Here is an 11,575-nt window from a genome sequence, read left to right as displayed (position 1 = left end):
CTTGACTGTGTGGATTGTATTTTCAACCAGAAACGATCAGGAATTAACACTGATCTAAAATGTTCACACTTTTACAGTGTTAGTTTCATCAACTGTTGTACAATATGATACAAAACACAGGAAGAACTGAACGTTGACTGCACTGGGCCTTTAAGGAAATGGAACTATGTTTTGCATAATAAGTGGAGCTACTGTACTAATTAAAGTAGTGCTATACTAAAACATATTTGCATGGAAAATCAACCACTCCCGGCAGGTTGCCTAGTGGTTAGAGCATTGGGCCAGTAACCGAAAGGTTGCTGGATTGAATCCCCGAGCTGACAAGGTAAAAATATGTTGTTCTGCCCCTGAACAGTGCAGTTAACCCACTGTTCCTAGGCCGTCATTGTAAATAAGAATTTGTTCTTAACGGACTTGCCTGGTTAAATAAAATGTGAATATGGCTGACAGTGACATAGTCTGACATGCTGCTGGAGTGTTCTAGTGTTGTTGTTTGCCAATGGGATTTGATTAGAGAGCGCAGCACAAAGGGCCCCACTCCATTGACTGATCTCATTAAGGTGTTTGTATTTATCCCCAGGCTGTCTTTCCCCCTGTTCCTTAAATGGTATTACCCCACCCCTCTAGAGACACACACTGAACTTATGGTTCATTGTTGCCAATTCTGAATTGATTCTCCCTTCTTCTTGTCTCTCTCTCTCCCTCTCTCGTTCTCCTTCAGGCTGCTTGCTGTGTTTGTTGGAATGCTAGCTGGATGATGACATGTCGTCCAGAGGATGTTTGTTTAGGACACAAGTTTCTATGTCAAACATCTGTTTTTCATAGAGCTATCCATGAATCCAATTTCCTAAATCCCTTGTCATGTTTAGAGAGAAGGATTACATTTGTGTTTCCCTGAAATCTCTCCCCACAGTTGTGTTTGATATAAGCTTGTGCATGTGTGCAATGTAAAAAATAAAATTAAAATTAAAATAATTGTTGTTTTTTTGGTAACTTAATGCCAGTTACCTGTAAGTTACTGTTAAAAAAAGTACAGTATATTACCGTAAATTCCAAATAAACATTGGTTTAACAGTACATTACTGTAAAGTTGTTTTTACAGCGTGTGCACACGCGTGTGTGTTTGTCCTGACTCCACAAGCAGAAAATCAGTTCAGCTAATATCAAACACAACTGTCTATGAGGTAAACTGTGTGTGCTCTTCTGACTGGGACAGGTTAGAGATGTGTTTCTGTGTTTTTAATTAGCCTGCATGGGAACTGCTGGCTCCTAAACATCTGAGCTAATCCATCAACTATGCAAATCATGATTCCAATTTAGAGAGACTGCATCCGCTAGAGGGGCTTTCTATCGGGGCTTTCTATCGGGGCTTTCTATCGGGGCTTTTCTTCTTCTTCATTATCATTCTTTTCAAATAGAGAAAACGGATTCTGTGATTTCATGTTTTGTTGAACAGTTTGATTTATATTTGGACCAACCAGCACCGGGAACCCTAATAAGCAATGTACAAATGTAGAAAACGAAAGAAAAATAAGTGTTTGTGGGGATAGCAGCTGCTTACAGTGCTGTTTAAATTGATATTCTGGGCTTGACTGTATGTTTAAAATTTGCTCACAAAAGATCTTCAGACATGATGTCCTTACCTTTGTGATAGGATAGTATTGAAACCTTCCCTGGGTAAACACACATCATTAGTAAAGATGATGAATAGTCACCTAAGAGTGATAGGGGCTAGCATTGAAATCCTATATGTTTTCATTTCATGCACACCACTCAGATAAAGAAGGGACTAAAATAAGGTTGGTTGTTTATAAAGGGATCATATATTCTGATAGGCTATATTGACTGGTTGTTATAGCTTCTCTGGTCAATTGTTATTTGCATACACCGTAAACTTTAATGCCGGACTGATTAGGCCTACAACGACCATTACTGAAACTGTTTTTAAACTAGTTACATATTGATAAACCCTCTCCTTTACATTTCATGAAAATAGTATGTATTCATAGATCTATCTATAGAAAATGTCATATTAATATTAATAACAGATAGGGTTAAATGCGCTCCCTATGACATAGCCTGGAAGCTGTTCTTCCCTGTGGTTTCTTAACAGAGGAGGGCGCCCTCATCTTTAGTACAACGTCATTCTCATTGAAAAAAGGCACATCCTTTGCAGACCATATATGTCATAATAAACATAACGTAATTGCCTAATGAATTGTTAATTAAACGCAATTAGCTTTTAATTCCATTTGAATTTCAAATCAGATTTTCCATTAGGCCTAGCCTAATAATGTGTCACACTTTTTCCAAACGGGAAACGGGAAATTGTTCATTAAATAGTTGTTTTATCATGTATTGTAACGGATTGATTTATAATTTATATGTAGCCTAATCTAGATTCAATAGCCTACGAGGCTCAAAGCAGAATCACAGCTCGCGGGAGTTATTACTTGCAATTGTTACGCGAATTATATTTAATAAGCACATGTTATCTGTAAAAGATGAAAACAATCACACGTGTGAAACTCCAAGGTATTATTATTTTTGGTTTTATTATATATCACAGAAAGAGAGAAGAATCGAATTAGGGAGAAGGGGCGAAACGTAGAACCGGCAGGCACTAAGACATGTTGCTACCACGGAGAAAGTAGATGGGTCTCTAAAGAGAGAGGTGGTCCAACGCTACTCACCACTATCCTCAGAACGCTGCGACCTGCTTGACAGAGAAATAGCTACACACTCCCTATTTGACATTACACTAAAACTTTGTCGTTTTCACCATGCAACTTTTTTCGATTTGTTCAAACTGAAAAGCACTGAGATTTGTTGTTTTATTTTGGAGGCCCGGATACTGTTTGGACAACAAAAAGGACCGATTTTACGCACGCAGTTTGTATCGGGATAACTGCTTCAAAATACAGAATTTATGGACAAGTAATTTAGTGGTCGGTTAGGTTAGACCGTGGTATGTGCGTCCACCGGTCAACGTTTTTGATGCACATCATGATTTTCTAAACTCTTCACAGTGAAATTATGTGGCCCGCTGTTGCCAGTTATATGTTGTAAATCATTGTCGCTTGTTGGATGGATACAATGAAACAAACGGCTGCTGGTGCAGAAATGCTGGTCTCCAAGGATTACACATTACAGATGCGGGATAGGAGAGAATGCGATACGCGCTCCAGGGAAATAATGGAGGAAGAGATGGGTCGTGTGCGAACTCGGGAGAGATTGGAAGCCACTCTAGCGGGTCTTGGAGAGCTGGAATATTTGCGACAGCGGCAGGATTTACTGGTCAGAAATGTGTTGAATCGCCAAGAGGACTCTATATCACCAGGAGAAGATCCAATGTGCGTTACGCATGAGGAGAATTACTTGAACTCGGAGGAAAAACTTTTAGAAGAAAACATTTTATTGCTAAGAAAACAACTGGTATGTAGACTTAATAAAATGTCATTTCTTTACTCCCGCTGTGTTTTGTATAACATTAATCTTTGATTAATTTGGGTCCGCTATTTTGGTTTACATTTCAAACGATGTCGTGAAATACAAAAAACAGTTACTCTAATATTGGTTTGAGTCGATCCAAATTGTTCACCCAGCGGTCTATTTTCTGACCCAGTCGCAGCTCCATGGACGCACGCCCGGCCTACTGATAATAACCGTTGGACACGTTGAGTTTGTGCTTCCTCAGGGCAGGCGCAAATCTGTCGAAGGATGAGGTAGATGTCTAGTATGATACAAGATTAAAATAAAAACAGGCCTGTAAATTTGATTCCCAGATTACTTTCCGGGCAGTTTTATTAGTTCATTTTGGGCCTTTTAATAGCATTACCACCTCTATCCTTATTTCACTCACAGATCAAATCAAGAGAAGTCTGTTTCAAATTGTAGACTAATGTTGTAAAAGTTCAATGGAACATTATTTACCATTTACAATAAATGAACGATTACGGTATTAGATATGTCATCGTATCCCAATGCAAGCAGATTCACTAGTTGTTCGTCTAAAGGAAACGATGTTGGTTCCCAGATAATGAAATGGAGGGAATAGCAGGATGGCTATTAGAAAATAATGAGTGTTATTTAAATCTAACTTTGAGGGGGTCCAGCCTCTTGAATGAGATTTACTGATGAGTTACAATGGATGTTGCGACTGAAATTAACTTTTACAAGCAGATCTACCACACCCCGTTGCTGTTAAAGGATGCCGGGTAATTATGTGCTGGTCGTTTGAGATTAGGCCATTTAAACAGACAAACACACCTGGGTTCAGTTAGGCGGTAAGGGAAAGTCGTGAATGTTGTTGTGATATATATATATATATATATATATATATATATATCACAACATCTCCTTACCCCTTTGATTTAATGTAGGCCTAAATTAAATCATATTTGTTTTCAACCTCATTCCATCATTTCAGACCATTTCACACTCAGCCTGTCAACCCAGTATGCGGATGGTGTTATTCAGTAAAACAACCATTGTGTCTGCCTCTGCTTTTTGAAAATGGTACATTGTGTGAAAATGGTCTCTGAAGCCATAGCATGTTTGGAGCACATTAATCACATTAATCACCCTCTGCCTCTTGTCACCAGGCCTGGTTTTATGTCCCGCTAGTCTGCTACAGCCCTGCGCTGTAGGAAGTGCTGCAGCTTGATATAGCCTGGAATCTGTGTGTGTGTGTGTGTGTTGCATTACTGGCCTCAGTTATGGCTCAAATAGTATAACTGAATATGTATAATGCACAGGGGATAGCTAGACCTACCTAGATGGCTAGCTGGTACTTGGGAGTAATGTAGCCTATGTCTGTGGTCTGCAAGCCACTTAATTGTCACAAACGTAGTGCATTTAAATAGGGTCTGACTTGTCAGTAAGCCTTCAGGTTTGACATTTGCAGTTGGTCTTTGAATTCAAACCACACTCGAGAGCAGAATGGCGGAATGTATCCACCACACGATTTGGTTGTTGTCATATGTGACCCGGGCCGGGCTGTTCCACATAACCCGCATGTTTGAGGGAGGAGTTGTTTATCTCCCATGATGTGATTTTAATTTAGTTTGGGATGTTAATGGGTTCCGGTAGGGCAACACAGTCTCGCTAAGACGCGGAACACTTGCAGCACAGTGACTATAGCCCCACTTTAAGTAACCAACATGCAAGGCTATGGATTTAATCAGAAATGGAACCAAAAATAGGTGGCTAAACATGCTGTTTCTTGTCAATGGCAATACAGAACAACGCTGAATTGGATTGAGCTGTAGACCCTTGTCCCAGATCAGTCTGTGCTCTTGCCAACTCGGTCATGGATCGGCAGGTAGCCTGGCAGGTTTGGTTTGAAATGACAAGGAGTTGGCATGATGGCACAAATAGACGGGCACTCAGGCTAATAGATATAGCTACGTAGGAACCAAATGTCACTGTACAACTGTAACTAACTCTATTGTCTGTGTGTTTCCCTCCAGAACTGTCTGAGAAAGAGAGATGCTGGTTTGATCAATCAGCTGCAGGAGCTGGACAGGCAGATCAGTGACCTCCGATTGGACACGGAGGCATCACATGAGCAAGTGGAGACAGACAGCCGCCCAAGCTCGGGTTAGTCTAGTTCTACAATAGAATGGATTCTAAGGATTCGACCTCAGAATGTTACCCTGTGGAAACTAGACATTATCAGTAGGATCTGTCAATTGCGAGTCAGTTCCACTTAAGCAATTGAGGATACTGCAGAATGTGTAATCCCCCAAAGGCAGGGTTCTTAGCAAACACAAACATGACATAGAAGTGACTGGCAATGCTACATTTTTGGTCACACTTAATTTGAATAGTCCAGTAGATGCGCTAAAGTAAATGCTCTACAGTAAATGCTATCTGTTGATAAGCAACTGCTTGTTAAGGTTAGGTTTAGAGCTAGGGTTAAGGTTAGTAGATAGTTAGTTGAAATGTTACTGATAGTCCATCTGTAGACGCTCTACACACTATCCAAATAAAGTGTTAACCAATTTTGTTGTTGTATATTAATAAATGGGCTACCATCTCACATAGAGAAGTGTTTATCTAACCCATTGTTTAGACTACTAATATGGTAACACTCAGTCCGTGAGCTGTGGCTGGTACTGTATCCCGTTATTAGTTGTATACATTCCACATTCCTCATGAAGGAGGTCACTGTGGATAGTGTGACATAGTGAATCTTACTACAGAACATTCTGTACCGTCCATGTGCAGTATATTATTGTCGATTTGTGGATTTTAATGTATTGTGTTCCGCAAACTGTTCACAACTAACTTCAGATAGATCTGTCTCAAGTTTTTTTCAGTTGGTATGGAATCAGCATTTAACCATTCTACTCCAAAGCTCATTTCATAGATGCCAGAGAATTTAGAATGGATGTAGGCTTGGCTACGCTGCAAATAGAAGAAACGTTACTTGAATCTAGTCAACCCTGTTTACACCAGCCTTGTTTTAAGTGCTTGAGATTTTCCGCATTAATTCTTTTAATAGCCACAGCCTGACATGTAATAAATTGTTGGATGACAGCTCCCTCCCTGCGGGGTGTAAAATTAACGTGTTAAAAAATGTCCCTTCTGTTTCTCTCTGCTCTCTCTTTCTCTCTGCCCTCTAGGTTTTTACGAGCTGAGCGACGGAGCTTCGGGGTCCCTCTCCAACTCCTCCAACTCTGTGTTCAGTGAGTGTTTGTCCAGCTGTCGCTCCAGCACCTGTTTCTGCAGTCCTCTCGACACATCACTGTGTGCCTCCGAGGGAAGGCTCAAATCTGCAGGTGAGAGAGAGAGGCCCTCACAGCACAGTCCCATAAGGGTTGTGGTGAATTTCATTTTAATTCAGTCAATAAAATAAAATAAAAACAAGTTTTTCCTCATAGAGAAGCATTGAGGAATTTCAGTTCATGAATTAAAAAGGGGTTGACTCCAACCCTGCAGCACAGCCCAGCGCTACGCCTTTGGCAGGACAGAATCCTGATGTTTGATGTTACGTGGTCTATCTTAGGCGCAACAAGCTGGGCTGAATAATTTTGTTGTCCTTTGCTGTATACACAACACTTTTCTTCTTTCCCGAAAGACCCCAATCACACCCACCATCCACATAAGTGTCATCTTTTATTACAGTGCTTCATTCCAGCTGGCCCCAGTTCAACTAATAGTTTCCTTTGTGTTGTTACCAATAGTGGGGTTTGTTGTGAAAATACTTTGATTCAGTTTCAAACGAATGATGGAGAAAAGACTGGACGGAAACACCAAATGGCACCCTTTCCCCTACATAGTGCGCTACTTTTGACCAGAGCCCTATGGGCACTATGTAGGAAATAGGGTGTCATTTGGGATACAGAACACTGTCCGTTGCGCTAGATTCCCGGCCAGGCAAGGCAGATGGCTTGGCTCTAACTAACAGCCACGCCTATGATAAGACAAAAACAAAAGGGCCATTAACACATCTAAACCAACTGCCCCCTTCGTTAGCATATTGAGAGGTTGCATGCTTTGCTTTGCTTACCCTTTCAACACTACTGTAGGCTTCTGTGTGGCGTTATTGTTGAAATGAGGAAATAGTACGGAAACTGGTGGTTTCCGTTGCTTGAATTACTAGTGGTGTCTGTAGTCCGTTCTCTTTCTTTCCGGTCTGGTTTCCATATGAGATACTAGTGGCGCATCTGTTGTTCTGTAGTCTTTTGTTGTACTGTAGTTCTTAGTCTTTGTCTTCTGTGTGGTTTTCAGATGAGCTGGGCAGCTGTGCTGACTGTGAGAATCAGTGTGCGGAGCAGCAGACCATGGGGACTGTTAGAAAGTCGCTCCCCGCTCCCTACTCCCCCTCTACGGACGCCTCTTCCACCACTCAAGACATCCAGTCTAAGTACCACTGTGACCTGATCGCCAAGAACGGCAGCGACGTGTACCGCTACCCCAGCCCCCTCCATGCCGTGGCTGTACAGAGCCCCATCTTCTTCCAGTCTCTTGCCGCCCATCTCAAAGAGGACGGGGGGCTATCAAAGAGCAGCGGAGGCGAGGGCTTCGGTGACTGTCAGAAACTTAAGCAGCCGCCGAATCTGGTGCCCCAGAACATTTCTTGGCCTGCCTCCCATGCGCCTACCAGCAAACGACTGGACAATTATATATTCAGCCTGCTTCAGAGGAGGGCTCAGCCCATTAGGACCAATAAGCCGCGGACGAGCATCAGCACAGACCCCTCTAAGAGCATCCTGAGGCAGGGCAGCTTGTGTGTGAGACAGGCTACTGTTGCCCCGCAGCAGCAAGGAAGGACTGCTGCTCCTCTTCCTGATCTCAAACCAGCCTGGCAGATGTGTTTACATGCAGGTGGTGCCAATAACACTGATCCAGGAACAGGCACCTCACAGAGACAGTGGTCAGTGGAGAGCAAAGGGGAACTCCTCTTAGAAAATGGGATGGTGTCCCAGTCTCTGGGCCAACCTCAGAACGGCTGTGCCACAATCGACGGCAGTGACATTCACACCAACAGCCTGGTAAAAAAGAAGGGGTCTGTGTCATCAGCCTATAAAGGACTTCCATCGGCAACCGGTCCTCTGTCTAAAGATTATCAAGACTTGGGTACCCCAAATGCCAACTCCTCCCCCAAAGAGAGCAAGCATCCTTATTTCCCTGCTACTCCAGTGGACATCAGTACTAAACCCCCCCAGACACTCCCTAGAGACCGCACCAAAACAGGCACTCCCAAGAAAAGCCCTAAGAGCATCCTGGTCTCTGTCCAGACAGCCCAGACCACTAAGGAAGAGAGGCCCATGCTGGAGCTGGTGAGTCTAGGGTCTTCCTCCCAGAGCCAGGATGAAGGTCAGGGTCACATGGTCAGTGCCCAGTACATCCCTGCCCAGAGGCAGACTGTCAAGCTCCGCAAAGCGGGCAAGAACATCAAGATCGTCAAGGTGAAGAATGCCTCTCTGAAACAACACCGAGGGGTTCACGCACACGCTGAGCCTGTGTTATCCGAGGCGACAGGGGGAAGGGAGAAAGGTCACCGATCTGGAGGGATGAGGAAGTCTCGTCAGCCTGAGGAGGTACAACACGTGCACAAAGTCTCCTCCAAGAGGGGGGCGTCCACCAGGGCCAAACGCACCATCCCTGCCTCCATTCCTGAGGGCCGGATCCTTGAGAAACACACGGCCACAGTGTCCACAACCAGGTCCACTGTGTCCAGGCATCATGGTCACCATGGCAGGGAAGTGGTGGTGGCCAAGCCCAAGTACAAGAGGACAAGCGGACATGACTACAACCGAGGAAGGCTGAAAGCCATCACTGAGGTGCCTTATGAGGCCTTTAGGAGAGCCCACCGCAGACAGAAGAGGGAGGTCCTCGGCCAGGTCTCCACCACCACGTACTTACCCTCCAACGTGAAATTTGCCAGCCCTTATGCCTATGTGGCTGGCAGCGACTCTGAGTACTCCGCAGAGTGCGCTTCGCTTTTCCATTCCACCATCGTAGACACCAGTGAGGATGAGCGGAGCAACTACACCACCAACTGCTTCGGGGACAGCGAGTCCAGCCTGAGCGAGGTGGACTTTGTGGGGGAGAGCACCACCAGCAGTGACTCTGAGGAAAGCGGAGGGATGAACTGGCCCCAGTTTTCAGGACAGGGCGCTGGGCATCATGAGTTAACCGCTGCCCAGGCTAAAGCCTTCATCAAGATCAAGGCCTCTCACAACCTGAAGAAGAAGATCCTCCGCTTCCGATCGGCGGGCTCGCTAAAACTGATGACGACTGTATGAGGAAGGGACTTCAGGGTGTCAGGCAGGAAGCAGTGACTCAGCCAATCAAATTGGCCACTCTCTCTCTGCCCAAGATCAAGTGCCTAGGCAGATTTTTTTTATTTACAGAAAGTCTTTACTGAAATCAATCTCAGATGTTTAAGGAAACATTTAATTGGGATGCAAGGATTTGTACAAAATGTCCAGCAGACTCCCTCTCCCTGCACTTTCTGACAAACGATGGACAAGGTGAAAAGCATCTAAGGAGCCCCCATTATTATTTTGTTGTATGTAGCGGTTTTTGTATTTATTATGGACATTACCCTTGCTGTGGTACATGGCAAAAATCTGTACATGCTTTTAATGTTCTTGGTTTACTTTTTGGATTAAAGATATTTCTAACATAATATATTTGGTTGCTACTTCTTGGACATGCGATACTTTATTTGACTGATTTATTTAAAGCAGAGTATTAAGTGTCTGTAAGGAATATTAATGGCTAGATATACATTATATTCTGATCACTGACACCTGCTGATATCATTTTGATATACAGCACCATTTTAAAGTTTGGACACACCTACTCATTCAAGGGATTTTATATTTTGACTATTTTCTACATTGTAGAATAATAGTGAAGACATCAAAACTCTGGAATAACACACATGGAATCATGTAGTAACCAAAAAAGTGTTAAACAAATTAAAATGTTATTTTATATTCTTCAAAGTAAAGAAGCCACCCTTTGCCTTGACAGCTTTGCACACTTGGCATTCTCTCAACCAGCTTCACGAGGTAGGCACCTGGAAAACATTTAAATTAACATGTGTGACTTGTTAATTTGTGGAATTTCTTTCCTTCTTAATGCATTTGAGCCAATCAGATGTGTTGTGACAAGGTAGGGGTTGTATACAGAAGATGGTCTTTTACCAAAAATGTCTAAGTCCTTATGGCAAGAACAGCTTGAATAAGCAAAGAGAAACAACAGTCCATCATTACTTTAAGACATGAAGGTCAGTCAATCCAGAACATTTCAATAACCTTCAAGTGCTGTCGCAAAAACCATCAATCGCTATGATGAAACTGGCTCTAATGAGGACCGCCACAGGAAAGGAAGACCCAGAGTTAACACTGCCGCAAAGGATAAGTTCCTCAGAAATTGCAGCCAAAATAAATACTTCAGAGTTCAAGTAACAGACACATCTCAACCTCAATTGTTCAGAAGAAACTGCGTGAATCAAGCCTTCATGCTCAATATTGCTGCAAAGAAACCATTACTACAGGACACCAGTAATAAGACGAGACTTGTTGTCCTTTGGTCTGATGACTCCCAATTTGAGATTTTTGCTTCCAACCACTGTGTCTTTGTGAGACGCAGAGTAGGTGAATGAATGATCTCTGCATGTGTGGTTCCCTCCGTGAAGCATGGAGGAGGTGTGAGGGTGCTTTGCTGGTGACTCTGTCTGTGATTTATTGAGAATTCAAGGCACACTTAACCAACGTGGCTACCACAGCATTCTGCAGCGATACACCATCCCATCAAGGTTTGTGCTTAGTGGGACTAGAATTTGTTTTTCAACAGGACAATGACCCAACACACCTCCAGGCTGTGTAAGGGCTATTTGAACAAGGAGAGTGATGGAGTGCTGCATCAAATCTGGCCTCCACAATCACCCGACTTCAACCCAATTGAGATGGTTTGGGTTGAGTTGGACCGCAGAGTGAAGGAAAAGCAGCCAACAAGTGCTCAGCATACGTGGGAACTCCTTCAAGACTGTTGGAAAAGCATTCCAGGTGAAGTTGGTTGAGAGAATGCCAAGAATGTGCAAAGATGTCAA

At 43.3% G+C, this 11,575-nt stretch overlaps 1 protein-coding gene across 1 annotated transcript; it reads left to right on the top strand.

Annotated features, from left to right (window-relative positions):
- The first annotated feature begins 2,691 nt into the window (after nt 1-2,691).
- Nucleotides 2,692-10,356, top strand: LOC139375037 (dapper homolog 1-like). The gene is made up of 4 exons (XM_071116407.1): nt 2,692-3,435; nt 5,472-5,601; nt 6,630-6,785; nt 7,738-10,356. Exons 1-4 carry the CDS (start codon nt 3,088-3,090, stop codon nt 9,756-9,758), a joined length of 2,655 nt encoding a protein of 884 aa, XP_070972508.1. The 5' UTR covers nt 2,692-3,087; the 3' UTR covers nt 9,759-10,356.
- Nucleotides 10,357-11,575: the final 1,219 nt, after the last annotated feature.

This window comes from Oncorhynchus clarkii, chromosome 19, assembly GCF_045791955.1.
Source record: "Oncorhynchus clarkii lewisi isolate Uvic-CL-2024 chromosome 19, UVic_Ocla_1.0, whole genome shotgun sequence".
In the NCBI taxonomy this organism is placed as follows: Eukaryota; Metazoa; Chordata; class Actinopteri; order Salmoniformes; family Salmonidae; genus Oncorhynchus; species Oncorhynchus clarkii.
The sequence above is the reverse complement of the archived record's forward strand: the minus strand, read 5'-3'. Positions and strand labels throughout refer to the sequence as shown.

Bases quoted from the DNA above. Each gene is read 5' to 3' on its own strand.
- LOC139375037 (XM_071116407.1), top strand. From the start codon at position 3,088: ATGGATACAATGAAACAAACGGCTGCTGGTGCAGAAATGCTGGTCTCC. The intron at 3,436-5,471 runs GTATGTAGACTT...GTTTCCCTCCAG, and splicing joins TATTGCTAAGAAAACAACTG to AACTGTCTGAGAAAGAGAGA. The intron at 6,786-7,737 runs GTGAGAGAGAGA...TGTGGTTTTCAG, and splicing joins GGGAAGGCTCAAATCTGCAG to ATGAGCTGGGCAGCTGTGCT.